Below are 27,956 nucleotides of genomic sequence, written 5' to 3'. Positions count from 1 at the left end.
CTGGAGCCGGGGCTCCGAATAGGTGCGCGCCTGGCCGGGCGGGGAAGGTTTGAGAGTCTCTCGGAGTTGGTTGAATTTGCTCTTTTTGCCGGCTGGGTCCGCTCCGGGGCTGGAGGCATGCGGAACCTCCCTCCACCCCGTTCCCCCTCAGCCTCCCAGCTCACAAGGCGGGGATGCTGAAGCCGCCGGGCGGCCGAGGGACCCCCTCTTGGCCCACCCCACCCCCTCCGGCTCTCCAGGCGCCCCCCCCCCAAAGTGGGTGGGGGTCTTCTCTGAATGAAGCAGCCCCCCCTAGACGGCGGGGAGGCGCCCTGGAGACCCACTAGGGCAAAGGCGAAGAGGGCAGGGCGGAGGAGAGGGAGATCGCCTCTGCCGACCCCTCCCCTCTTTTCCCAGGAACGACCCCCGGCTCGGCACTGAAGCCCCCCCCCCCACCCTAGCACCCCCCCCACACCCCACCATGGCGAAGGAGAGGAACAAAACGGCGCTGCTGGAATTGCTGCAAAGCGAAGGGAACGGCGAGTGCGCCGATTGCCAGGCCAGCGGTGAGTGATTTGGGGAGGGGGCCGGGGATCCTTTTTGGGGAGGGGTGGGAGGCAGGTGCATGGCTCCAGGGACCTGCTTTGCCTTCAAAGGGAGGAGAGAGAGAGAGAGAGAGAGAGAGAGAAAACCCCCTTGCTCCCCACTCCTCTCTTAAGTGGAATGGATGGGTCTGGGGGCGACTGGCTGGCTGGCTGGCTGCGTGGTCTCCTCTCCCTTCCACCCCCACCCCACCCCGAGCAGTGGCGCAGGGGTTTGGGAGTGTTTTAAAGGAGGGAAGCTCTTCCTCTCCCTCCCGGCCTCAGTTTCCCCATCCGCTGCTTCTGGGTTCACTTTGCTGGGAAGGTGGAGTGGGGGGGAGGAAGAAAGAGGAACCGGGCGTGGGGCGCGGCGGTGGGGGGGGGGGAGGATGATGAGGGGGGAGGAAGGGGGTCCCCCAGGGAGAGAGAGAGACAGAGAGAGATGATGGGGTGCAAAGCGTGGGTTGCCTTCCCCCCCAAGAAAAGCAGAGGACCCCACCCTCCTTAAATCCTGGGGGGACGATGTGTGTGTGTCTGTGGGGGGGTGTAGAAAGACCCCCCCCTAGATTTCTCCCCTCTGCGACCAACTCAGCCAAAGTTGCCAACGTAGGCAGGAAAATCAGGAGGCTCCCCCCCCCCCCCCCATCCGCAGGCGTCTTGCGCTTCTCGGGGCGCCCGGCGCCCTTCCCGGCAACTTGGCTGGCAAGAGATGGGCAGGTGAAACTCTTTCCAACGCCCCCTCCCCTCCTCTTCTTGCCGCCCCCCTCCCCTGTCAAATCCTGGGACTCCCCCCCCTCCCCCCAAAAAGGGAAGGTTTATTCTGCCCCTTCCCCAAGGAAGAGGAAGAAACCGACCTGCTCCCCTTCCCCATTCGGGGACCCCTCCCCAATCTCTCTCTCTCTCTCTCTCTCTCTGTCGCCCCCCCCCCCCCAAGTTTTCTCTGGCTGACGTAGCCAATGGTGATGTCATCGCCCATGCTGAGCGAGGGGCTCGCTGGCTGCGAACTGCAGTGCAGATCAGCCGCGGGGAATGCCGCCTTTGGCTGGGTACCGAGGGGTGGGGGGCGGCTGGCCTGGCTCGGGGTTGGTTTTTTTGGGTGGGTGGGTGGGTAGCAGAGGTCCCTGCTCCCTGGGGATGGGGAAGGAGAGGAAGAGGAGGGGAGGGGGGGCTTGGCACTAAATTGAGCATCACAGCTGGGTCTGGCCAGCTATTTGGCTTGGTCTGGGTGGGGTGGGAAATGCCAGCCTCGCCTTTTGCGCGCACAGCTGGGTTGGGAGAGGTCTTGGCGGGGGTGGTGGTGGTGGTGGGCGGGCATGGGTCCCCCTCCCCACTTTGGAATCCGCTTAAGAGCCTTGGTAGTACAGTGGTCGAAGGCACCCTGTTATTAAGCTGGTTATTAAGACCAGCTGCCTGCAATTACTGCGAGTTCAATTCTCACCAGGCTCAAGGTTGACTCAGCCTTCCATCCTTTCTAAGGTGGGTAAAATGAGGACCCAGTTTGTGGGGGCAATAAGCTGACTTTGTATAAATATACAAAAGGATGAAGGCTATTGCTTAACACATTGTAAGCCGCCCTGAGTCTTCGGAGAAGGGCGGCATATAAATCAATTTTTTTTTTAAAAATGGAGAGGGGATTGGGTTGGGTGCAGGATCATCCCCCTTCTTGTAAGGAGCTGCTTTTTGGGGTGGCAAGGGGTTTCCTCCCCACCATAAAGTGGGTTGGGAGATAGCTTTAGGGCTGGTTCTGTATTCTCTTTCTCCTCTCCCCCCCTTTTTTTGGGAGGGGGAATTCAGGCCCCAATGCAGCCTGGAGGGATTATTACTCTGAAACCCCCCTCCCCTTTTCTGATCCGCTTGGTAGTAAAAAGTGCCAATGAAGTCTTCTTTTCGAAACGCCAAATAGTATATGCCTCTCTTTTTTTTTTTGTCTCAGCACACACCTACACAATTTATTTATTTTTTTAAATTTATTTTTATATGCCGCCCTTCTCCGGAGACTCAGGGCAGCTTACAATGCGTTAAGCAATAGCCTTCATACTTTTGTATATTTTATACAAAGTCAGCTTATTGCCCGCAGGATGGAAGGCTGAGTCGACCTTGAGCCTGGTGAGAATTGAACTGGCAGTAATTGCAGGCAGCTGGATGTTAAATGCTGCCTTAGTAGGAGGCATTAGCCTCCTACGCCACTCAGGCTCCGGATATATGGTTAGTGTTATTGCACAGATTTGCTCTTTTTAGGGGACGGGGGAAAAATGGGTTCTTTACCTGTAAGGGGTCCTATTTGAAACAGCTAGATTGAAACCCCACCCCAACTTTTTGTAAAAATAAAATAAAATAAATAAACATATGACTTACTAGATGGATAATCAGTTTGCTGGCGATGGCCGCTTAGGCAGTTCACAGGAGGATCAATCCTTTGCACAGAATCATGAGGTTTCATTTTCATTCATGCTTTCATTTTAGGAAGGGCAACTTGGGAACCTGGCATATTTTTGGGCGTGCAAAAAAAAATATTATTATTTATTTATTATTTATTAAATTTATATGCCGCCCCTCTCCGGAGACTCAGGGCGGCTAAAATCTCCCAATCTTGGGTTTTATCCTAGCATTCCCAGGAAATGGGAGGGAAAATTATGGTTATGGAGCATGGTGCTTCATATTTGCAACCCAAATCCTTCCGCCGTTGAATTTTTGCAAGCCGTGAAGCCTCTTCATTTAGGGACCGCAACGGGGACTGGCAATTCCGTTGCTAGGCAAAGCAGTCGCTAAGTGAAACTATGACGGCGCCTGTGATCTGATCCCAGCTTTCCTGGGCTTTTCAGACATGCCAGGGTCGTATTAAATGTGTGGGTTGGTTGCAAAGTACTTTTTCATCCCTGTTGTAATCGCAAGCGTCCGCTAAATGAGGCAGTCACTAAACAAGGACTGTCCCGACCTGTATCTCATTTCCCACTTCTGCTGCCGCTTCCTGGAAACGTCATATACCTTAATAATAACGCCCTGATTCCTAGACTCTTATTTAGAATCAAAACATCCGTTCTAAACTGTGATACAGGTAGTCCTCGAGTTACGACCACAATGGAGCCCAACATTTCTGTTGTTAAGTGAGACATTTGTTAAGTGAGTTTCCCCCCCTCCCATTTTATGACCTTTCTGGTGACCGTTGTTAAGTGAATCACTGCAGTTTGATAAGTTAGTAACCCGGTTGTTAAGTGAATTCGGCTTTCCCGTTGACTTTGGTCACAAAAAGGGGATCACATCACACACACACACGCACACACACACAAGGGACACTGCAACCGTCATAAATATGAACCAGTCGCCAAGCATCTGAATTTAGATGACATGACCACGGAGAGGTCATAACTGTGAAAAAAACAGTCTTCGTTTTTTCGGCGCCGTTGTAATGTTTGAACGGTCACTAAATGAACAAGTCGAAGACTACCTGTATCGATAGGGTGTGTAGACAACAGCAACAACAAAGCAGGATGGTTGGAATCCCCGATCAAAACGGCTGATTGTGATCTGAGAATCGTCTTTGGGTGTGACAATAACTTCGCAGTGATATCATATATGACACGCTGCTCGTAAAACCGCCTAAGCTCATTGCCCAATTTCCTCTCTTAACGCCAGATTTCCCCCCCCCCCCACCGGCTTAACACGTCGCGATGTTTTGTTTCTTCCTCCAATGTTTTGTTCTCCGCAGATCCAGACTGGGCCTCTCACACGCTGGGGGTCTTCATTTGCTTAAATTGTTCGGGGATCCATCGGAACATCCCCCAGATCAGCAAGGTGAAATCCGTCCGTATGGATGAATGGGACTCGGCGCAAATTGAGGTAATGGGTTGTTCGAAGGTCAGATCGATAAGATCACGCTTTGGGGTCGTGCTTTACGTTAAAAATGAAATTCTGTTGCCTGCTCTCAAAAGAAAGTATATATCTATCCATACACAGACATAACACATATATACATACGCTACACACACATCTATCTATCATCTATCTATCTATCTATCTATCTATCTATCTATCTATCTATCTATCTATCTATCTCTATCTCTATCTCTATCCATATCTATCTATCTATCTGTCTGTCTGTCTGTCTATCATCTATCTAGTTATCTATATCCATCCATCCATCTACCTACCTACCTACCTACCTATCATCTATAATCTATCTATCTGTCTATCATCTATCTAGTTATCTATATCCATCCATCCATCCATATCTGTCTGTCTGTCTGTCTATCATCTATCTAGTTATCTATATCCATCCATCCATCTACCTACCTACCTACCTACCTACCTACCTATCATCTATAATCTATCTATCTGTCTATCATCTATCTAGTTATCTATATCCATCCATCCATCCATATCTGTCTGTCTGTCTGTCTGTCTATCATCTATCTAGTTATCTATATCCATCCATCCATCCATACATCCATCCATATCTGTCTGTCTGTCTATCATCTATCTAGTTATCTATATCCATCCATCCATCCACCTACCTACCTACCTACCTATCTATCATCTATCTGCTTATTGCTTAGCACATTGTAAGCTGCCCTGAGTCTCCGGAGAAGGATGGCATATAAATCAAATAAAAAAAAATCTATCTGTCTGTCTATCTATTATCTATCTAGTTATCTATCTAGCTATCTATATCCATGCATCCATCCATCCATGCATCCATTCATCCATGCATCCATCCATGCATCCATTCATCCATGCATCCATCCATCCATGCATTGCATGCATGCATGCATCCATCCATCCCTATCTATCTATCTATCTATCTATCTATCTATCTATCTATCTATCTATCTATCTATGGTATCTATCTATCTGTCTGTCTGTCTGTCTATCTATTGTATCTATGGTATCTGTCTATGGTATCTATCTCTATCTATCTATCTATCTATCTATCTATCTATCTATCTATCTATCTATCTATCTATCTATGGTATCTATGGTATCTGTCTATGGTATCTATCTCTATCTATCTATCTATCTATCTATCTATCTATCTATCTATCTATCTATCTATCTATCTATCTATCTATGATACTGTCTGTCTGTGTATTTATTTGTCTGTCTGTCTGTCGATCGATCCATCCATCCATCCATCCATCCATCCATCCATCCATCCATCCATCCATCCATCCATCTATCTATCTATCTATCTATCTATCTATGCTTATCATTGGTTGTTTATATGTCAATCTGCGCCTTCTGTGGGCATAAGGCTTGTCATTGGTTGTTTTTTTGCATACGTTATAGGCTTAATTAATGCTCTTGCTAGCTCTTACATTTGAGGCTGATTTTTCAACTGTGTTGTTGTAATGTAGGTACTGATGAGTCAATACGAAATGCTTGCATCTACCTCTGTTTGTCTTTTGACTGCATTGTTTAAATTATTAAAAGGGACTAACTGTTTTAAATATATCTCTGTTTATTTGCAGTTTATGGCTTCCACGGGGAACACATTCTCCAAAGTTAAATACGAATCCAAAATCCCACCATTTTATTATAAGCCAACTTTTTTGGACTGCCTGTAAGTATCCACCTTTTCCTCAAGCATTTTGGGGAGAAGTATTTTCCAAGGTACGCCGGAGCGACTATCATCTTCATCCCGAAAGCTGCTTTCTGTGGATTTGTTTTTTTTAAAAACTGCAATGAAACTTGACGGATTGAAAACTCTTAACTCGCATGAGATTGCAGGTGGATTATTTACTCAGCTCTTGGATGTAACTGATGAAAACAATAGCTGTGTTTTGCTTTGTTGTTGTTGTTTTAGGTAACTAAATTGCATTATTTGTTTGTCCCGAAAAACCCTTCCAGGTTTAAACTAACCTGTCGAAAAAAAAGAAAAAATAGATGTTTATGTGTGAATGGAACAAAACATGAATTACGGAATTCGTCGCATGTTGATTGAGTTTATAATGCTAAAAGGGGACAAAATTCACTTAATTGCAACAGAAATTTTGGGCTCAGTTGTGATTGTAAACCGAGGTATTGCTGGAGGATATTGCTTTAGGTGAAAAAAATTCATCATTGCAGTGCTTTTTAAATCAGTCCTTTTTCTGATTTTCTTTCTTTCATTTTTTGGTCAGACTGTTACGAGAACAATGGATCAGGGCTAAATACGAAAGGGAAGAATTCATTTTCACCGAGAAGCAGGAGCCTTATTCTGCAGGTAATTGGGAATATATATATATATTTGTGTTAGTATGAATCTAAATATTTACTGTTCAAAGTTCTTATTGACTTAAGCCTCTTGGGGAAAACTTCCCAATTTACTTTCACTTTTAACCATAGTTCTGTGATTGGTCCAAAATGGAGTAACTGATTATCGTGAGCAAGGATTACATAGAATCCTGATTTTACATGTTAGTTTGTTCACAACTAGTGAACAAACCCTGGCTGAGAAACCCTGGTTAAATCAGGGCTTCTCAACCTCCTCATTTTCTTGCCTTGTGTTCCAGCTGTGTTCTTGATGCTTTTGCCATGTAGGTGTGCAAAAGAGACTTGTGTTTCCTACCAAAAGAAAGAAAGAAAGAAAGAAAGAAAGAAAGAAAGAAAGAAAGAAAGAAAGAAAGAAAGAAAGAAAGAAAGAAAGAAAGAAAGAAAGAAAGAAAGAAAGAAAGAAGGGGAAAGTAAACCTAGCACACGCACTAAAAAGACCTGAGTAATTTGATTTATTTTTAGCTGGCCAAACAGGATGTGGACCACTTGTTCAGAAGAAAGCCACTATTGGCGTGAGCTCAGGGCAGTCTTAAAATTAGCAAGACTCGTATTCATTTGGAAACTGATTGTTTCTTTGTTTCGTTCTACCTGTTTTAAGAGATTGGCCAGAGTGTAGGGTGGAAATAAATTACAGGTATGGTGGGAATGGCTCACATAAACTTAAGTCAGACTTAAAAGTTCAGAGGACCAATTTGGTCTAGTGGTTAAGGCACCAGACTAGAAAGCAGGAGGCCGGGAGTTCTGGTCCCACCTTAGGCATGAAAGCTGGCTGGGTGACTTTGGGCCAATCACTAGGAGACTGGGAGTTCTAGTCCCACCGTAGGCATGAAAGCCGGCTGGGTGACTTTGGGCCAGTACCTCCCTCTCAGCCCAACCCACCTCGCAGATTTCTTGTTACGGGGAAAATAGGAGAAGGAAGATGTGTTGGATATGTTCACCGCTTTGAGTTCTTTATAAAAATAATAAAAGCAGGATATAAATAAATAAAAAGAAATAACACAGTCACTCCTTTTGGGAAATGCCAAATCCCGTTTGGGACAAAATGCAAGCTTTTCTAAGGCCTGAGAAATACTGGTTTTGTGTGAGCATGACACTTCATTAACAGAAATCAGAAAGCACCAGGAAGTATTGGTTTTTATTTTTTTTTGAAGGCTAATAAATTTTATTGCAAGGCAATAAGCTTTCATGAACTGACAGGTGGCACACATAGCCGTATTGGTGGGCACGGAAGTTCAGCTCCGGCATGTATGCACGTGCTGGCCAGCTGATTTTCGGGCCTTGTGGGCCCACCAGAAGTAGTGAAACAGGCCATTTCCTGCTTCCGGAGGGCCTTGGGGGTGGTGGGGAAAGCCTGTTTTTCTTTCTCCTCAGGCTCCAGAACCTTTTTAGGAGCTTGGGAACGGTAAAAACGGCCTTCCCCACCCCTCTGGAGGCCCTAGGGAGGCAGGAAACGGCCCGTTTGCTGACTTCCGGTGGGCTCACAAAGCCCGAAAATCAGCTGGCTGGTGGAAGTCAGCAAACGGGCTGTTTCCGGCTTCCAGGGGGCCTCCGGAGGGGTGTGGGGAAGGCTGTTTATGCCCTCCCCAAGCTCCTAGAAAGGTTCTGGAGCCTGGGGAGAGAGAAAAACGGGCCTACCGGGCATGTCATCACGTGCCAGGAGCGGAGGGGGAGTGGGGGAGTCACGCATGCATGCAGGGGGGTGGGGCATATAGAATTATGAGTGTGGGCACGCGTGTGCGCGACCCCCGCTCCTCCCCGCTCCTGGCACACGATGGCAAAAAGGTCAGCCATCACTGCTCTATAACATTTCAGACAGATGGTTGTCCAATCTCTTCTTAAAAACTTCCAGTGTTGGAGTTCCTGTTGGCGTAGTCAGCCTGCCTCTAGGATTTGCAGCTCTGACAGGCAAGCTGTTTGCTTCCTGATTCCTTGGTGTTGGCAACTGTGTGCAGAAAATGAGAAACAGTGGGCACCCCTTCCTTACAAGGACAAGCCAGAGACTCTTGCAGGAGGGAGAGAGAGAGAGAGAGAGAGAGAGAAGGAGGGGGAAATGTTAACTAGAGAACAGCCGAAACAGCCGAAGTTATAATATGGTGAACGAGTTAGACACCGAAATAGTGTCACACAACACTTGCAAAACTAAATGTTACGGCTTCGTAAATCACAGAACAATCTGGAGGCTGTTTTTTTTTCCCCTCCTGCCTTTGAAGATGACTTGGTGCCCCCATAACAAGCCATGATCGTCAAGACAGTTTTAAACCAGGATTTATGGCTTTTGAAGAAGCTTGGTTTGTGTAGATGGTCCTCCCAGAGATTTTTGGTCGAGAGGACTTTCCTGAATTCTTCTAACTCTTCTAACTCAAGGATGAGAAGTGGGTGATGATCTCTTAGAGATGATTATGACTCCCGTTATCTCAAACGATTGGTCGTGTCGGGTGGGGACGATGGGAGCTGGAGTCCAACAATATCTGAAGAGTGAGAAGATCCCAAGCATTTGAAGGGAAGAAATGGAGTTCCAAGCATTGGGGGACACCAGTAACTTCAAATTAAGGTTTTCTGAAGGTGGAGGGTATATTACAGAAGTCAGTAGTGGGTTCTCCCAAGAGGCTAGCATGGACACTACAATGTTGATGGAACCATTGAAAACAGGGGTCCTCAACCTTTCAGACCTCAGGGACCACTAAATTCATAATTTTAAATCCCACGGACCACTAATATGATTTGCCTAATGACCAGCTTGGTGGGTGTGGCTAGGTGGTCATGTGACTGGGTGGGCATGGCCAACTCGATGGCCAACTCGATGTCACTCGCGTCGAGGGGCGCCTCGCCAGCTTCTACTCACCCCTCCCCTCCTAGTCACTCCTTGCCTCCCCACCCGGGCTCCTTAGGGTCCCAACAGGAAGCAGTTGTTGGAGCTAAGCAGCCACCACGAGAAAGAGTTGGCAAAACAGCTCAGTTCAAATTGGATTTGACCGAGAAGGAGGCTCAGCAGAAGCACCTCACTGAGGACTAGGAGCATAGGCTTTCCAAGCAGAGGGAAGACCTGCGGGAGTGCAAGGCCAGGTACCGGCGCCTGGAGGCTCAGTGGACTGAGATGGTCAGCCAGTTCCAGACCATGATGCAGTCCCACTGGAACGAGGCCCTCCGACTCTTTGCCACCAGTGGCCCTTCCCTCCAGCCTTCACCCAAAGCTCTGCACCAGGAGGCTGAAGCAGACCCCCAAGTCGGAGTTTCTGCCCCACACAAGAAGACCCCGAAGGGGGAGGCTCTCTGCAGCAACACAAACGTTCATTGCACGTATCTGTCCCAGGGGCCGTAGTTTGAGGACCCCTGGTTTAGTGCAACATTAAAAAAATGCAAATAATTTTTCTGCGGACCACCAAAATTTTCTCACGGACCACCAGTGGTCCACGGACCACCAGTTGGTGACCGCTGGTTTAAAAGATGCAGGCTGAGGTGTGGAAGCGTAAAAGAAGATGTTTGATGCTCATTGTGCAAAAACACACCAGCTACGGACAAAGCTGCTCTCTTCTTTTTGACTCCCAAGGAAAATGCACAGAATTAGCCTCTTTCATGCCAGGCCCTCAAATCCTTCGTTCTGCTCAGAGCTCAACAATAGCATTGTTGTTAATAAAGCAGTGGGTGTGTGGTGGAAACGGTGCAGCTGGGAACGTGGGGGTCACGAAGCTGGGGTCTAGGGTAAGAAGGCGGTTTTTTTGGGAGTGGGGCAACACACAAGAGCTTTCACGGTGTCCTCGTGAGAACTTTGGCATTTCTCCCTCCTCATTGTCTCAAGATGGAACATACAAACTCTTGTTTTCCTCCTCGGTTGCACCGAGGAGTAGATCAATCTGCCCTGCCTTCTAAAGGACACTAAAAAGCAAAGAATAGGAATGGGAATGGGAATAGAATAGAATAGAATAGAATAGAATAGAATAGAATAGAATAGAATAGAATAGAATAGAATAGAATAGAATAGAATAGAATAAACGTTTCAAATGGAATGGAATGGAATGGAATGGAATGGAATGGAATGGAATGGAATGAAATGGAATCCAATCCAATCCAATCCACAATCCACAATCCAAAATCCAAAATCCAAAATCCAAAATCCAATCCAACGACAACGCTACCGTTTTGCCCGATCCGCGGCGAACCGGTAGGAACTCACCACTGTCCTGGGTTATATGAACAACACTTGGATTTCAGGTGTGGGTTCTACTTACCTTTACTACCGGTTTGCAATGGGAACTCCTGCCCATGCGCAGATTGAATCTGCATGCGCAGATCTTCCATTATGACATCTGGGCAGGTGGGCGGAGCCTCCCGCTGCTTTTACTACCGGTTCGCAAGAACCGGACAGAACCGAGAGCAACCCACCACTGTTGGAGTTCCTTCTGAGCAGTTTCTTTATTGTTGTTCGCCTACGGACAGAATCTTGCCAGGCCAAAGCAGAAACTGAACCTGTTATCTGCACTAGGAGACAGTCTGTTATAAAGGAACAATCCAGGTTTCATTTACTTTTCGCAAAAGAGGTCCATCTTCTTCCAGTAGAAAACCCTGCTTTTTCTTACTGTTTTCTACACAGGCTACCGGGAAGGATATCTGTGGAAGAGGGGACGTGACAACGGGCAGTTTTTGAGCAGGAAATTTGTCCTGTCGGAACGGGAAGGAGCCCTAAAGTACTACAACAGAAATGATGTAAGAGAGGTGATCGATGGTGGTCGGTGGTGGGATAGGCCCTCTTTTGAAGAGTGGGTCGCTTAGGGAAACTGAGGAGAACCTGCTCAGTCTCTCGTTTGTAGATTTTAATTAATTATATATGGTACATTATATTCTGGGAGGACATGAGAATAAGGCTCTGCTCCTAAGTTCTCACGGGCCTTGTACTAACTTGGGAGTGAGTTAATGGTTCAAAGGTTCGTCTGTTGAAGGAACGCCAAAGAGAGATCAGCAGATCCTATCCGCTAACTCCAAGGAGGCTAAATCTAGTCCAAAACAAAACCAATCCCACACAGCTTCAATCACTCGACCCCCCTCAATTGGGTTACTAGATCCCTGTTGTGACCTAGGCTCATTTGGTCATTAAAAGACACAATTAGTCCTAATCAAACCTATTTTATTATAACAGCTGAGAATTACTTCATTCCCAGCTTAGTCTAAATTAATTCCAAAACAAGTCCTTCAGAAAAAGTCCTTCGGCCTTATCACAAACCTTTACCTTCTTTGGCATCCTGCCAAAGGCCTTTCTTGGCAAAGCCCCACGAAGTTCAGAAACAAGAGATGCTGACTGGAAACAGATTTAGCAACGTTGCTTTCCTACAAAGAGCCCAAGAGCCTTTGCTGCTCTTTTAAGCCTTATTGGAGGGACCAATCATCTCCAGGCCTTACTCCCGAGGCGTCCCTTTTGTTTTAACTGTTCGTGCCTTCTGGCAGCTCTGTGCATGCGTGCACTAGGAACAGGCTCCTCCTGTTCCTCTGCATCTCTGCTATCCGACTCTGGGGGCTCAGGAGTCCGTGCATCGCTCCCAGATGGCCCTGGCCCCATCTCTGCCTCCGATGCAGAGCCCTTGTCCGGGCCTTCCCCTGATTCCAGGACTGGCCCATTGTCCTCCCCAGCCTCCTCACTGTCCGATTCTGCTGCCAGCTCCGCAGGCTGCTGGTGGACCACAACAATCCCAGATCCACTTTTGCCACGCCGTGCTTCCTTCCCAAGCTGCATACTTAGTGGGAGAGGACAACCATTTCAGATAGGAGGATAATGCTAGTTTTTCTGATTGTAGGTGTGGAAGACTGGAGTTCTCACCAGGTTGGGTTAGGGCTGAAGGAGATTGGGATAATGGTAGTCTTGTTTGTGGCGGGAAACTCAATTGTTATGGCGTTGAACCATCTTCTTCCAAAACTTGGTGGATTTTGTGGGACTCAGCCCATCGTGCAAATGCAAACATGGTCTTTTGATGTATTAACTGGCTGTATGTTTAGCATGTCAAGTGAACTCAGGCAAAAGATGGCCTATGGTCAACGTCGAATAAAGATGAAGGGATGGCCAGGTTCTCCTTTGAGTGAAAGAACTTCACTGGACCTTGAGAGGAAAAGAGACTAGTCCAACAGGATCCACCAAAGCAGGATTTATCAAATTTGACAGCTTTAAGACGGGTGGGACTTCAATTCTTAGCAGGCTGGCTGGGGAATTCTGGAAGCTGAAGTCCACAGAGTTGCCAAGGTTGAATAAACACCGCAGTAGAACATCTCTGTCTGACAGAAGGCCATCTATAAGGAAGGGTCTAGCCCAGCGTTGATAATTAGATATGTGGACTTCAGCTCCCAGAATTCCCCAGCCGGCATCATGGCTGGTGCTGTCCAAGGTCCTGATAGCTTCTAACACTTAAAAAAAGGACAACTTGCTGAGTCATCTCTTCATAGACATGACTCAGCTCCTTCCCATGGCTGGCAAAGAAATAAGGATGGTGACTTCATGATTGCTTCTGGACCTTCTGGAGATCTGGAGCCAGAAATAAGAGCAAACGGGTGTTGATTCATAATTCATAGTGCTCCATCTGAATGTTGTTTTTTTTTTAAATGATCCTTTTCTCGGAAAGTTTAAAAGACTCTTTGCATTGCTGAGGTGAATCGCAATTAAAAACAGAAACCGCTTAATCTGTCTGGGAGATCTATCCTTTGTTGTTGTTGTTGTTAGTTGCGAAGTCGTGTCCGACCCATCGCGATCCCATGGACAACGTTCCTCCAGGCCTTCCTGTCCTCTACCATCCTCTGGAGTCCATTGAAGCTCACGCCGACTGCTTCAGTGACTCCATCCAGCTGCCTCGTTCTCTGCCGTCCCCTCCTTCTTTTGCCCTCCATCGTTCCCAGCATTCTCCAGGGAGTCCTTCCTTCTCATTAGGTGGCCAAAGGATTTGAGTTTCCTCTTCAGGATCTGGCCTTCGAAAGAGCAGTCAGGGTTGATCTCCTCTAGGACTGACCGGTTGGATGGCCTTGCAGACTCTCAAGTGTCTTCTCCAGCACCATAGCTCAAAGGCCTCAATTCTTTGGCGCTCGGCCTTTTCTTATCGTCCAACATTTACAGCCATACATTGCAACTGGGAAGACCATAGCCATCTATCCACTGATTCCCCCATATTTCTTCTGTGTTTACTGAATGTGCCTGGGAATTCTAGGAGTTGAAGTCCACAGGTCTTAAAAGTTGCCAAGGTTGGTCACTTCGATTGAAATCCCGACCTTATGTTAATTCCTGATGGATTACAAAATTACTTCTCCCAATTTTGTTTGGGATGAGTACTAGCTGTGTACCAGATGCGCCACAGATATCATAGCGAAGCCCTCAAACATTGCAGTTGTGGTTAATGTGTTGTTGTGGTTTTTGCTCGCCAGGCCAAAGAACCCAAAGCGATTATGAAAATTGAGCATCTCAACGCCACCTTCCAGCCTGAGAAAATCGGAAACCCTCACGGGCTACAGATCACCTACTTGAAGGACAACAGCACAAGGAATATCTTTGTTTACCATGAAGATGGCAAGGTGGGGGCCCCGAAGTAAGGAAGGAAGCAGCTCCGAGAGTTGGTTTGCATGTGGCCAAAAGGAGCAGCGAGTAGAGACTGTGTGTGTGTGTGTGTCTGTTTGTGCATCCCTTCTGACTTGTGACGGCAACAGGGATGACTCCAGATAATTGCTAGGAAGACAATTCTCCACCCAATATTGTTCTCTTTGTCTTCTTATCCATCAATCATCTCTCTCTCTCTTATTTCTCTCTCTCTCTCTCTTATTTCTCTCTCTCTCTCTCTCTTATTTCTCTCTCTCTCTCTCTTTCTCTATCTCTATCATCTGTCCATCCACCCATCCACCAACCCATCTCTCTCTCTCTTATTTCTCTCTCTCTTTTATTTCTCTCTCTCTCTCTCTCTTATTTCTCTCTCTATATATTTCTCTTATTTCTCTCATTTCTCTCTCTTATGTCTCTCTCATTTCTCTCTCTCTTTTATATCTCTCTCTTATTTTTCTCTCTCTTATTTCTCTATATATTTCTTATTTCTCTCTTATTTCTCTCTTATTTCTCTCTCATTTCTCTCTCTCTTTTATTTCTCTCTTTCTGTCTTATTTTTCTTTCACTCATTTCTCTCTATATTTCTCTGTCTCTCTCTTATCTCTCTCTCATTTCTCTCTCTCTTTTATTTCTCTCCCTCTCCCTATTTTTCTCTCTTATTTTTCTCTCTCTCTTATTTGTCTCTCTCTGTCTCTATCCCTATCATCTGTCCATCCACCCATCCATCAACCCATCTCTCTCTCTCTCTCTCTCTTTTATTTCTCTCTCTCTCTCTCTTGCTATCTTACTGAAGGGTAACCCTTCTCCCTTCCTGAACCTCTTGAAATTAATTTGAAACACAATATTATTTCTGACTCAAACTACTTTACATCTTCTTTTTTTAAACTGCAGCACATGCAGCTATATACTGTACACGTTTCTTTAAAAAAAAAAAAAAACTGCCATTGAATGAAATAGAATAATTTTGAAAGTGGAACCTGGAGAAATGAGATTTAGCGATTGTGGGAAGAGCTGCATTTAAAATCCAATCCCAGTCAGCTCTAGGAAAAATCATAGAGATTGCCTCTGAAGTGTGCACTGCTGCACATTTATTTACACAACCGTTTTCTTGCTCTTCAGGAAATGGCGGACTGGTTCAACGCCATCCGTGCCGCGCGATTCCATTACTTGCAAGTGGCGTTCCCCGGAGCCAGCGATATTGACGTGAGCTCAGCATTTCTTCTTCCTTCTTCTTGTTCCCCGGAATTATTTCTACCAATGTTTCTCAAACTTGTCAACTTCCAGATGTGTGGACTTCCAACTCCCAGAATTCCCAAGAAAGGCCAGTCCCACATGGCTGGGGAATTCTGGGAGTTGAAGTCCACACACCAGGAGAATGTCTAGATTGAACAGCAAGCTGGCTGGGGAATTCTGGGAGTTGAAGTCTACCTATGTTAATGTTGCGACCCAGTCCCAAATAGGTGGTAATCAATGCAAACAGTTCCAAAACAAACAGACTTTATTAGAACACCTGAGAATTAACTCATTCTCAGTGTAGTCCAAACTAAATTAAAACAAACTCTTCATAACACAAATTTTTCAGTCTAATCACCAACCTTGGTATAATTAGGCAAACTGCCAAAGGCTTCTCTTGGCAAAAGTTCAAAAGCAGACGATGCCGACAAGAGATGAGTGCAGCAAGACAAGAATAAGTCTATCAACGTTGTTTTCCGACAAAGAGCCCAAGAGCTGTTGCTGGTCTTTTAAGCTGTATGGGAGGGGCCAATCATCTCTTGGCCTTACTCCTGAGTTGTCCTTTTTGCTTTAGCTGCTCTTGCTTTCTGGCAGCTCTTCTCATACGTGCACTAGGAACAGGCTCCTCCTGTTCCTCTGCCTCTCTGCTGTCAGCCTCAGGAGGCTCCGGAGTCCGCACATCACTCCCCGATGGCCCTGACCCCAACTCTGCCTCCGATGCAGAGCCTTCATCCGGGCCTTCCCCAGCCTCCAGGACTGGCCCATGGTCCTCCCCAGCCTCCTCACTGTCCAACTCCGCTGCCAGCTCCGCAGGCTGCTGGCGAACCACAACAGTTAAAGTTACTAAGATTGAGAAACATGGATCTAATGTGTCTTTGTGTCAAATAATTCTATAAGCCAGCTTTCCTTGTTTTATCCCCTTGCTGCAACAACTGATGGCTAAGCCACCTTTTTTTTTTTTTTTTTAAATTGATTTATATGCCGCCCTTCTCCGGAGACTCAGGGCGGCTTACAATGTGCTAAGCAATAGCCTTCATCCTTTTGTATATATTTATACAAAGTCAGCTTATTGCCCCCACAAACTGGGTCCTCATTTTACCCACCTTAGAAAGGATGGAAGGCTGAGTCAACCTTGAGCCTGGCGAGTTTCGAACCTGCAGTAATTGCAGGCAGCTGGTCTTAATAACAGGGTGCTTTAGACCACTGTACTACCAAGGCTCTTCTGGGTGGCTTATGTGATTTTATTCTTCCTGCTGCTTCATTTCTCCAATTGGCACTGCCTCGTATTTCTGATCTTCTGATCTCCTTCCTCTTCCATCATCTGAACATTTTAGCTGGTGCCAAAACTTTCAAGGAATTATCTGAAGGAAGGCTACATGGAGAAAACTGGGCCAAAGGTAAGACCAATTTAATCTTTAAGGTCAAATGGAATTGGACAATGTGGGGTGGGAAAAGAAAGTGACTTTATAAATCCTGATCTCCTTTAGTATATTGTGCACGAATCATGGGGATCTGGATTACATTTCAAGTCTCAAAATTGCTTTTTTTTTTCTCCCAGAGGCAACTGGACTTTCTGGTTTTTTCGTTGAAGACGTTTCGCTTCTCATCCAAGAAGCTTCTTCAGCTCTGACTTCCATTCCCCACCATCCAAGTCAGAGCTGAAGAAGCGTCTTGGATGAGAAGGGAAATGTCTTCAAAAGAAAACAACAGAAAGTCCAGTTGCCTCTTGAAAAAAAAAACACCTTTGGGACAACTGTGACCTGGATGACTGATGAATCTCCGTAGACGTTACATTTCAAGGTTGGTTATTGCTTTCCTTTAAATGTTTTTTTATCAGTTCTGCTCCGTAGCATGTTACGTTGTGAACCACAAAGAGGTGGCTGAAATATTTCCATTGTGCTTGTGTGCTTTGGCTAGGACAGTGGTCACTGACTGGTGGTCCGTGAACCATTGGTGGTCCGCGAGAAAATTTTGGTGGTCCGCAGAAAAATATTGCACTAAATCAGGGGTCCTCAAACTACGGCCCCTGGGCCGAATACGTGCAATGAACATTTATGTTGCTGCAGAGAGTCTCCCCCTTCGGGGTCTTTTTGTGTGGGTCGGAGGGGGGCAGAAATTCCGACTTGGGGTCTGCTTCGGCCTCCTGGTACGGGGCTTTGGGCGAAGGCTGGAGGGAAGAGCCGCTGGTGGCGAAGAGCCAAAGGGCCTCGTTCCAGTGGGACTGCATCATGGCCTGGAACTGGCTGACCATCTCAGCCCGCTGAGCTTCCAGGCACTGGTACCTGGCTTTGCACTCCCGTGGGTCTTCCCTCTGCTTGGAAAGCCTATGCTCCTAGTCCTCAGTGAGGTGCTTCTGCTGAGTCTCCTTCTCGGTCAGATCCAATTTGACCTGAGCTGTTTTGCCCACTCTTTCTCGTAGTGGCTGCTTAGCTCCAACAACTGCTTCCTGTTGGGGTCCTAAGGAGCCCGGGCAGGCAGGTGAGGAGTGGCCAGGAGGGCAGGGGCGAGTAGAGGCCAGCGAGACGCCCCTTGACGTGAGTGACATAAAGTTGGCCACACCCACCCAGTCACATGATCACCTAGCCACGCCTACCCATCTGGTCATTAGGCAGATCATATTAGTGGTCCGCGGGATTTAAAATTATGAAGTTAGTGGTCCCTGAGGTCCGAAAGGTTGGGGACCCCTGCCCGAGAGTCTATTGAAAGCCTTAAAAAGGTATTTTATCATATTCAAAAGGAATTTGATTGGCAAATTTAGCTTGCCTTAGAAAGCTGATATTTCCCATATATCGTGAACCCCCAAAATAGGATCTTGGTGGATCTTGAAACAAGGGCTGACGGCGAGTAGCTTCCTTAAATGACCAAGTTATTTCTCTGCTCAACAGACCAGCTGAATATCTCCTAATAGACCATCCCATAATAGCAAGAGTAAACATTACTATCGGTTTGGGAATTTGGCTGGCTAAAACATCTTGGGATTGGAGAGGAGACGATCTCATGCTCGCCACCTTTGAAAAAAAGATTACAGCTACCCGTGTTTCTCCGAAAATAAGACCCTGTCATATTTTTTTGAACCTCGAAATAAGCGCTTGGCCTTATTTTCGGGGAGGTCTTATTATTTTGGGGCGCGTGGAGCAAGACGGGGCTCCTCTTGCCGTCTTACCTGATTTCCAGCTCTGCATTTAAATATTTTGGGGGAGGACTTATTTCAGCGCATGCGCTCAAAAGCCCGATTGGGCTTATTATCAGGGGATGTCTTATTTTTGGAGAAACAGGATATAAATATTGTGCTCCCCAAATTCAAAATGGAGTTATTAACGTCCCTGGGGAGCCTGCATTTATTATTATAAGCTATATATCTTCTTCCCAAAAACTACAGATCGTTTTAATGGTTTTTCCTCTCTTCTTTTGATCCTTACACAATAGACTTGCAGGGTTTGATTAAGCCGAAAAATTGAGATTTTTTTTAAACCTGGGTTTCTTTCTCCAAGTCCAGATGAACATTTTCTCTGATTTCTCTGCTCTCCAGTCAGCTTCTGGAGGAGAAAACGTTTATTCCTTTTTTTAAAAAAAAAAATGCCTTGCAGTTTTTTTTTCTTTCTCTCTCTCCTAATTAAGGCGAACCGAGAAAATTAATTATTTTCTTGTTGCTGTGAGCCAAGGAGAGTTTTAATCAAGGCCTCCTCCGTCTCTGTGCTTAACCAAGTCATTAAATACAAATTTAAACAAGCCCAAGATTTGCATCAGATTTTAACTGGAGCTGTCTTTTGAAAGAAAAAGAAAAAAAAAAGAGAGAGAGAGAGAGAGATTTGTATGGATTGGCCCTGTCGCTGCTAACCATTTTAATCCAATCAGCACAATCTAAATGGTGCATTGTTTTTGCAAGATGCTTCATCCCCCTCCGCCCCTTTCTCGGGGTGGGTTGGGGGGTCCCAAGGGAAATTAAAATATCAGAGCGTGGCAGAGATTCAAAAGGAAGGCAGAAGTTTAGGTTTATATTTCAATATTCAACTTTTCTGCTTCTTTCAGGCTAGGAAAACACACGCAAACACATTTCCCCAGCTGTCAGGATTCATGCAAGCATAAACCACGCATACTTCCAGAACTTGGCCATAGGGACTAGAAGCTTGTCCTTTAAAAAAACAAAAAGATATGCATGTGGCTGTTTTTAGGGATCTGTGGCCAGCATTGTATTCTGCCCTTCTTCTTCTTCTTCTTCTTCTTCTTCTTCTTCTTCTTCTTCTTCTTCTTCTTCTTCTTCTTCTTCTTCTTCTTCTTCTTCTTCTTCTTCTTCTTCTTCTTCTTCTTCTTCTTCTTCTTCTTCTTCTTCTTCTTCTTCTTCTTCTTCTTCTTCTTCTTCTTCTTCTTCTTCTTCTTCTTCTTCTTCTTTTCTTCTTCTTCTTCTTTTCTTCTTCTTCTTCTTCTTCTTCTTCTTCTTCTTCTTCTTCTTCTTCTTCCTCCTCCTCCCCCTCCTCCTTCTCCTCCTCCTTCTCCTCCTCCTCCTCCTCCTTTTTTTGAAGCAGATAAATTGGAAGAATAATTATTACCGACTGGTTATCATAGCTGGAATTTGAACCTGTAATCTTCTTCTGTTTGATCGTAGCTCTGTGTGTTGCCTGAATACACAGACACAAATAAGCCATCGTTGTAGGCTTTTTATAACCTTGGAATCCAACCAATTGCGACTTCTTTAATAAACTCTTATTTTAGGAAACTATCAGGGCTCCGGGAGTCATGAGCTTAACCCCTTCACCTCCCCTTGATATGGTCCGAAAGAAGTAATATGAGTGCTGAATTTTTTTCCCTTTTCTTTAAATTATCTAGTTAGTTCCTACATGTGCAATTAATAAGACCATCTTTAAGGTTAAATATATATATATATATATATATTTAAAAAATGAAGGAAAATAAAAGTATCTGCTTTGTATTTGAGATAAACATATTTATCGTTGGTTTATTAATAAGGTTTTCTTTCCCATTTCCTCCCTTTTAGCAAACAGAAGGGTTCAAAAAACGCTGGTTTACCATGGATGATAGAAGATTAATGTATTTTAAGGACCCTTTAGTAAGTCTCGTCCTCCTCCTCCTTTCTGCAAACTCTACTCTCTCTCTCTTTTTTTAAAAATTTGATTTATATGCCGCCCTTCTCCGGAGACTCAGGGCGGCTTACAATGCGTTAAGCAATAGCCTTCATCCTTTTGTATATTTTATACAAAGTCAGCTTATTGCCCCCACAAACTGGGTCCTCAATTTACCTACCTTAGAAAGGATGGAAGGCTGAGTCAACCTTGAGCCTGGAGAGATTCGAACTTACTAATTGCAGACAGCTGGAGTTAAATTACAATGCATTAGTCTGCTGAGCTATCCAGTGCTCTTCTAGCACTGATGAGGTTCTCTAGTTTGGGTCATGAAACATCTGTAAGAAAACAACCAAGCTCAGAGAGCACCAAGGACCCCACAATCCTCCTCCTCCTCCTCCTCCTCCTCCTCCTCCTCCTCCTCCTCCTCCTCCTCCTCCTCCTCCTCCTCCTCCTCCTCCTCCTCCTCCTCCTCCTCCTCCTCCTCCTCCTCCTCCCAAAACCCTTTCCCTTCTAGCACTGATGATGCTACCTAGTTGGGTCATGAAACATCTGCAAGAGGATAAGCAAGCTCAGAGAGCACCAAGGACCCCACAGCCCCCCCTCCTCCTCCTTTGCCCTCACAACTCTTCAAATACACCAGCAGTCTTCAAATATTTGTCCAACAAGTAAACATTCTAATTCCTTTGAGTTTTTCAACTGTACGTAGGGCTTGGTTTCCATTCGCCTGGCCATCTTGGTTGTCTTCTCCAGTTCCTCAACGCCTTGCTGGATATCATATTCCAAGTGGCATCTGACCAAAGCAGGGAAGGAAGGGACAATCCGTTCTTTAATTCCTTCCACGATCAGCATTTGCCTTTTTTTAAACAGCTGCCTCGCACTCTTGGCTCTCGTTCAACGTTCGAAGTACCAGAACACGCAGATCCTTTTCACTGCCAAAACAGATCTACCCCATCTTGCAACTGGCTCTTTTTTCCCCCCCTCTGTCTAGATGCAGGACTCTCTCTTTGAGGCCAATTTCACCCTGTTGGCTGCAAGCCACTCTAGATTTTTTTTTCCAATTTTTTTTCTCTTTTTCTTCTAAAATAATTATTCTGCTTTCTCTCTTCCGGTTTGAAGAGAGAGAGATTTTTTTCTTTAGATCTTACTTTAGATAGATAGAAATAGAGATAGATGGATAGATACACATAGAGGTATAGAGATTAGAGAGATAGATAGAAATAGATATAGATGGATAGATACACATAGAGGTATAGAGATTAGATAGATAGAAATAGAGATAGATGGATAGATACACAGAGAGGTATAGAGATTAGAGAGATAGATGGATAGATACACAGAGAGATATAGAGATTATTATTTATTTATTTATTATTTTTTATTTTATTAAATTTCTATACCGCCCTTCTCCCGAAGGACTCAGGGCGGTGAACAGCCAGAAGATAAAACACAAGAATACAAAATTTAAAATAAATTAAAACGAATTAAATAATTTAGGCTGGATTTTAAAATACCCCATAATTAAACAGATTAACATTTATGTTTAAAATTTAAATTAAAAAGAGGAGATGATTTAGGCCAGGCCAGCTTGATGAAATAAAAATGATTAGATTAGATAGAAATAGAGATAGATGGATAGATACACAGAGAGGTATAGAGATTAGAGAGATAGATAGAAATAGAGATAGATAGATACACATAGAGATATAGAGATTAGAGAGATAGACAGACAGACAGATAGACAGACAGAAAAATAAATTAGGGCTTACTTTTGGGATAGGTCATATTTTTGGGAAAATGGTAGGTAGGTATAGCGATAGATAAAGATAGATACATAGAGATAAGTAGAGATATATAGATGATAGATGAAAGAGAGAAAGAGAGAAGAAAGAAAGAAAGAGAAAGAAAGAAAGAAAAGAAGAAAATATTTTTTTCCCCTCCTAATCGTGACTGTTCATGGAGCCCCAGTTGAGAAAGGGAAGGGAAGGATGATTGGTTTGGGCTTCAGATCTTGTCTCCGTTGTTAATTTTTGCAGGAAAAAAAGCCCCAGGTTAATCCTTCCACTCCTTTGTAAACACGGAGTCCTTCTGTTTTGTCCTCTACTCAGGATGCTTTCGCCAGGGGAGAGGTTTTTATTGGGAGTAAAGAAAACAGTTACAAGGTCCTGGAAGGGCTCCCACCATCAATCCAGGGAAATCACTGGCAGTACGGAATTACCATCATCACCCCCGACCGGAAGTTCCTCTTTGCCTGTGAGACCAAAAGCGATCAGCTGGAGTGGATCTCCGCTTTTCAGAAACTGATCAACAGGCCAATGCTGCCGCAGGAATACGCAGGTGAGGCTCCCGCGTTCGGTCTCGGGGGAGGAGCCATCGCTCGTACGATATTGACGGAAGCCTTCATCAAAACTGGAATTGGCGCCGTTGTAATCTCAGTCACTAAACAAACCGTTGTAAGTCAAGGACTACCTGTCTTTGGTAAAGAGGCTGTCAGGGTTCCAAGTAATATACCCGTAGCAAACAAGACTCCGAGGCAGATAGATTCCTCAAAGAATACATTTATTGGATATGTCATATTGGCACAGGCTGGTGGAAAACCGACTCTGAATATTCCCGCGGTTTTCCACCTAATTAAAAGTGAAAGTTTGCCACTTTCTCAAAACGGTTGGTCACATGGTCCAATCAGGATACAGTCCAGTTGCTAGGTGACTCCAATCCCCTCCTTCTGAGCACCTGCAGGAACGTCCTTGGTTTCCATGAGAAAGTATTTTGTTTCGGCTACAACACCTCAACTATCTATTCGCCCCCTCCCTGTCCCTCTTCTCCTTGTCAGCGCTGAATTCTCAAAATGGCCTCGGTCAGGTCAGCTTCAGGGCTGACAAACAGCTTCTTTGATGATATAATTATCAAATGATTATATGAGGGGGCGGGACACACCCTCGGACAGGGTAACGGTACTTAACTTGTTGTTTGTCTTGCAACAGGCCTCACTGGAAATATGAAGGGAGAGGGGCCGGATGTCAGCACTTCAAACTACATTCGTTCCAGTGCTGACATAAGGAGGAGAAGAGGGGGCAGCTGGCAAGAGGACGCTTGACTTTTCACCTACTTATTTTCCCTGAAGATAATATCCCCTAGGAGATGGGTTGGGAGGGGGGACATTCCTGGGAGCTGAAATAGTAGATATGGGGAGAGTGATTTGGAAGATGGCCAATGAGACACAGAGAATTGGGGAACGGAAAGGGAAGGTTTGGGGTCAGGAAGTCAGTGTTGGCTACGACTTAATCGGGGACAGATTGCCATGCTTAATAAATGAAAGATTTCATCAAAGACTATTTGTTTGGAAAATGCAATTTATTTGAGACGACATCGAAACCTGACATCTTTCTTCTTTTGTTTGTGTCTTTCCTTTCCAGTGGAAGCCCATTTCAAGCATAAACCCTAAGCGACGACGTCGAAGCAAGATTGGTTTACGACACGCCAGGACGTTGGTTTTGTTGTTAAGTTTTTGTTTGCCGAGGCTAGCAATGACCAAAAAAGAAAAAAAAGAAAAAAGAAAAAGAAAAGAAAACGTAATTTATATGAATTAGTGAATCCTCTTAGACCACAAGATGGGAGGTGCAATTCAAATGCTTGAGCTGCGGATCGTGATGCTGTCCGTCCAAAGGAGACCGAAATCACAGGCAACAGCACTTTTCTGAGAATGTCGTTCTTGAACACTTACGGGTGAATAACCTGGGCACACTAGTTAAAAAAAATTGTGTCTGACGTTTTGGAAGAATCCTGTCGCCACATCCTTTTTCTTTTTCTTTTTCTGAATTTCTTTTTCTTTTTTTAAACAAAATATAAAACAAATCCATCATCCATTACAATTGCGAACAGTGGTTGTCGGTCGGTTACAAATCTTCTGTGCTTCATCCCCCGTATTCAGAATGTACTATTTCCTTTCTTTTCCTTTCTTCTGTTTGGCTCTTGGCTGGGCTATTATGGTTATATCCTTGTGCGGAACATGTTCCAAGAAGATTCACGTTCAGAGATTGTGGCAGTACCTAGAAACCGTCGTTGGAAGGTACCGGTCGTGATGCAGAAACTCTGGTCTGGGAGTAGGCAGGAGGAACGGGAGGAGGGAAGGTAGAAAGAAGGTTGTACGTGATGAAATTTGGACAATGGACTTCAGTTATCTTGCTGTCAAATACGTGGTGGCATCATCTAATGCAGTGTTTCTCAACCTTGGTAGCTTGAAGATGGGTGGACTTCAACTCCGCTGCTGGCTGGGGGATTCTGGGAGTTGAAGTTCACCCATCTTCAAGCTTCCAAGGTTGAGAAACACTGATCTAATGCATCCATTCCGCTGGCCCAGCCTTAAAAGAATAACAGAGTTGGAAGGGAGTTTGGAGGTCTGTTAGTCCAACTCTTGCTCAAGCATCTTATACTATTTCAGAAGAATGGCTGTCCAATCTCTTCTTAGAAACTCTCCAATGATGGAGCACCCATAACTTCTGAAGGGCAAGCCCTCCACTCATTCATTGTTCCACTTGTTCTCTGGGAACGTTGCTAAACTTAACAAAATCAGGAAGCAATGACCCCCTCCTCCTCAACACCTCTTGAAGATGTTTGATGCGGAGAGGTTGGGTTTAGCTCTTTTTTGGGGTTGTTTTGCTTCTTGTCACGTTGTGATGCTTGAAGGACCGACCCTTATCGTGACATTTGAGCAGGAAGGGACAAGCTAAGAAGGAGATGCAAAAAAAAAAAAAACAGCCTCTCAATTTTGGACTGGGACAGATCTGCATGACTCAATAAGGAACTGAAAAAAGCTAGATTTCCCCATCTTTGAACTCTGCAGGAGCATCCATGCTACTGTCCCCAAAAGGTCAAGATGGTAGCTGTGATGGAACATCGTGAGCATTATCCTCGCTCAGAAAAATTCACGATATTCTTCTTAGAAGAATTCAGGATATTGTCACCCAACCACCACGGCCAAGCTGATGAACCGGGACAAACTTTTGCCAGTTGTCCCTTGACAATAGCCCATCCATGAGTGAACTTCTGCAAAGCGGTGATTAAATGCACACAAAAGCACTAAGCTATGATTTGCTTCATCTCGGTTTAAAGACTTAAGCCACCTTTGAGTTTGCATCCTACGCGAAGCCTAGCACAAACCCAACTCAATTCACGGCAGAGTTGGATGGTTTTCACTACTTTCGATGTCAGAAGTGACTTTTCCAAGAAGACACCAAAGCTAACAACAACAAGAAGAAGCCTTTAATCCATGGGTGGGCAATGAATTTTCCCAAGATGCCACAGGAGAAATTAGGCCTGTTGTGGAGGGCCAAACCAATTGGACTGAAGGTGTGTAGATAATTTTTTTTTTTAAAAAAAAGTTGGTGTCTTCAAAATGAAAGCAATGCAGCAATTTTGCGTGCCCGGCGTACACTTATTTACACATTTGATTTCCAATTTTGGATTGATCTTCCCGTGGGGTGGACAGCAACAACCGAAAGGGCCAGACGTGGCCCAGGGGAGCCGTAAGATACCCAGGCCTGCTCAACCTCAAACAAAGCATCCGTTAAAAACGTTCATTCGTAAAACCGCTTAAAGACTAAACCCAGCGCAAGTAGCCACAAGTTAGAAAGCAAACCATGGTTTGATTCAGAGCTCCGTTAGCTTCAATAGGCAAGAGATTTCCTGTGATGGTTTGTTTGTTTGTTTGTTTGTTTTTTGGCAAGTGGGAGCTATTTAGGAGTTTGCTGCACGAGGACTATCGTTGACTAATATGGGATTTTAATTTTACTTCTATTTTCATCGTGTTTAAGCCACCCGGCAACCGATTCGCGCCTCTCTCTCCTCTAAAGCCAGATTCCCACCGTTCGTAGCCATTACTTTGTATGATTGTCTATTTATACTGACTGACTCAGCAGGTTAATTCACCCTTTGGCTGAAACCTCCTAGTTTCTCATCTTCTGGATGTAAGATTATATTAATTCTTGCTCCTCCGCAGGCTCAGCTCTTACCTTCACAACTTTTTTGACAAGTCAGGTACAAAAGAATTCTTCTGAAGAGTCCAGGACTAGGTTTTCCTGCATCTGAAGACACAGTCTGGATTTAAACCGGTTTCTTCCAATGTTTCTGTAAGACCAGGTTTGTCTGTCTCGTGCGTTACGTTTGTTAAGTTTGATGGTTAAGACAGTTGTGGTACTAACTATCACCCACACCAATAAATTATTATCCTGTTGGCTTGATCAAGGCGTGTCTGATTAAGTTCAGGGTGGGGGAAAAAAAAATTAAAGAGTTTCTTACGGTTTTCTCGTTGTGCAATATTTGAAGCTTATTTTTTTTAAAAAAAGTTAAAATGAGGAAGAGCATCTTTAAAGCCACTTAAGATTTATTTTTAGAATGGAAAATTCTCCGCTTCCAAGAAAGCAGGCAGTGAAAAAATACAAATGAACTCATATGAAGATGTGACGGACACTTTCCTTAAAAAAGTGAACTTGGGAAATAAATAAAATACCCACAAGTGTCGTAGGCAGAGAAAACCATGGTTGTAGTTACTGCAAGGGAAGTACACGGAGAAAAGTTAGGTGGATTTTGTGTATGTCAATAGTTGTGACTTGTTGGGCCATGGCACACTTCTTAAGTCCATCAAACCAATTGACTCAAATCGAAACCTCTAAGATAGAGGTGTGTCCAACCTTGGCAACTTTCAGAGTTGTGTGTCCTATTCCCAGAATTCCCCAGTGGCAACTTCCCTGCTGTAAAACAGAGTAGAGTAGAGTAGAGTAGAGTAGAGTAGAGTAGAGTAGAGTAGAGTAGAGTAGAGTAGAGTAGAGTAGAGTAGAGTAGAGTAGAATAGAAGAGAATTTTATTGGCCAAGTGTGATTGGACACACAAGGAATTTTCTTGGTGCATAAACTCTCAGTGTACCTAAAAGAACAGATACCTTCGTCAAGAATCATAACACTTAATGATAGTCATAGGGAACAAATAAGCAATCAAATCATATTAGGAAACAATATTGTTATAACAATCAAGAGCCTCGGTGGTGCAGCGGACTAAGTGCTATTAAGTGCTAGCACTTAGCTGCCAGCTGCCTGCAATTAGTGCAAGTTCAAATCTCACCAGGCTCAAGGTTGACTCAGCCTTCCATCCTTTCGAGGTAGGTAAATTGAGGACCCGGATTGTGGGGGCAATAAAGCTGACTTTGTATAGAACAACACCGCTTAGGGGGAGCCGAAAGCCCTAATAAGCAGGTATATACATAAAAGTATGCAGGCTATTGCT

The 27,956-nt window shown here is 44.9% G+C and overlaps 1 protein-coding gene across 1 annotated transcript; it reads left to right on the top strand.

Annotated features, from left to right (window-relative positions):
- Positions 1–40: 40 nt before the first annotated feature.
- On the top strand, positions 41–26,917 carry ADAP1 (ArfGAP with dual PH domains 1). Its single transcript, XM_087878632.1, has 11 exons — positions 41–545; positions 4,267–4,397; positions 6,026–6,117; positions 6,677–6,759; positions 11,398–11,510; positions 14,199–14,345; positions 15,487–15,570; positions 16,935–16,997; positions 20,594–20,665; positions 22,787–23,015; positions 24,095–26,917. The coding sequence occupies exons 1-11, from the start codon at positions 461–463 to the stop codon at positions 24,121–24,123; spliced, it is 1,128 nt and encodes a 375-aa protein (XP_087734758.1). The 5' UTR covers positions 41–460; the 3' UTR covers positions 24,124–26,917.
- Positions 26,918–27,956: the final 1,039 nt, after the last annotated feature.

Source organism: Pantherophis guttatus, chromosome 14 (genome assembly GCF_059756535.1).
Source record: "Pantherophis guttatus breed Tessera chromosome 14, ASM5975653v1, whole genome shotgun sequence".
NCBI classification, from domain to species: domain Eukaryota; kingdom Metazoa; phylum Chordata; class Lepidosauria; order Squamata; family Colubridae; genus Pantherophis; species Pantherophis guttatus.
Note: the sequence above shows the minus strand (reverse complement) of the source record. Positions and strands in the feature narration are given on the sequence as shown.

Excerpts from the sequence above, each read along its gene's own strand:
- ADAP1 (XM_087878632.1), top strand. The coding sequence starts at position 461 with ATGGCGAAGGAGAGGAACAAAACGGCGCTGCTGGAATTGCTGCAAAGC. Across the intron at positions 11,511-14,198 it reads AGTACTACAACAGAAATGAT|GCCAAAGAACCCAAAGCGAT; the intron begins GTAAGAGAGGTG and ends TTTGCTCGCCAG. Across the intron at positions 20,666-22,786 it reads TGTATTTTAAGGACCCTTTA|GATGCTTTCGCCAGGGGAGA; the intron begins GTAAGTCTCGTC and ends TCCTCTACTCAG.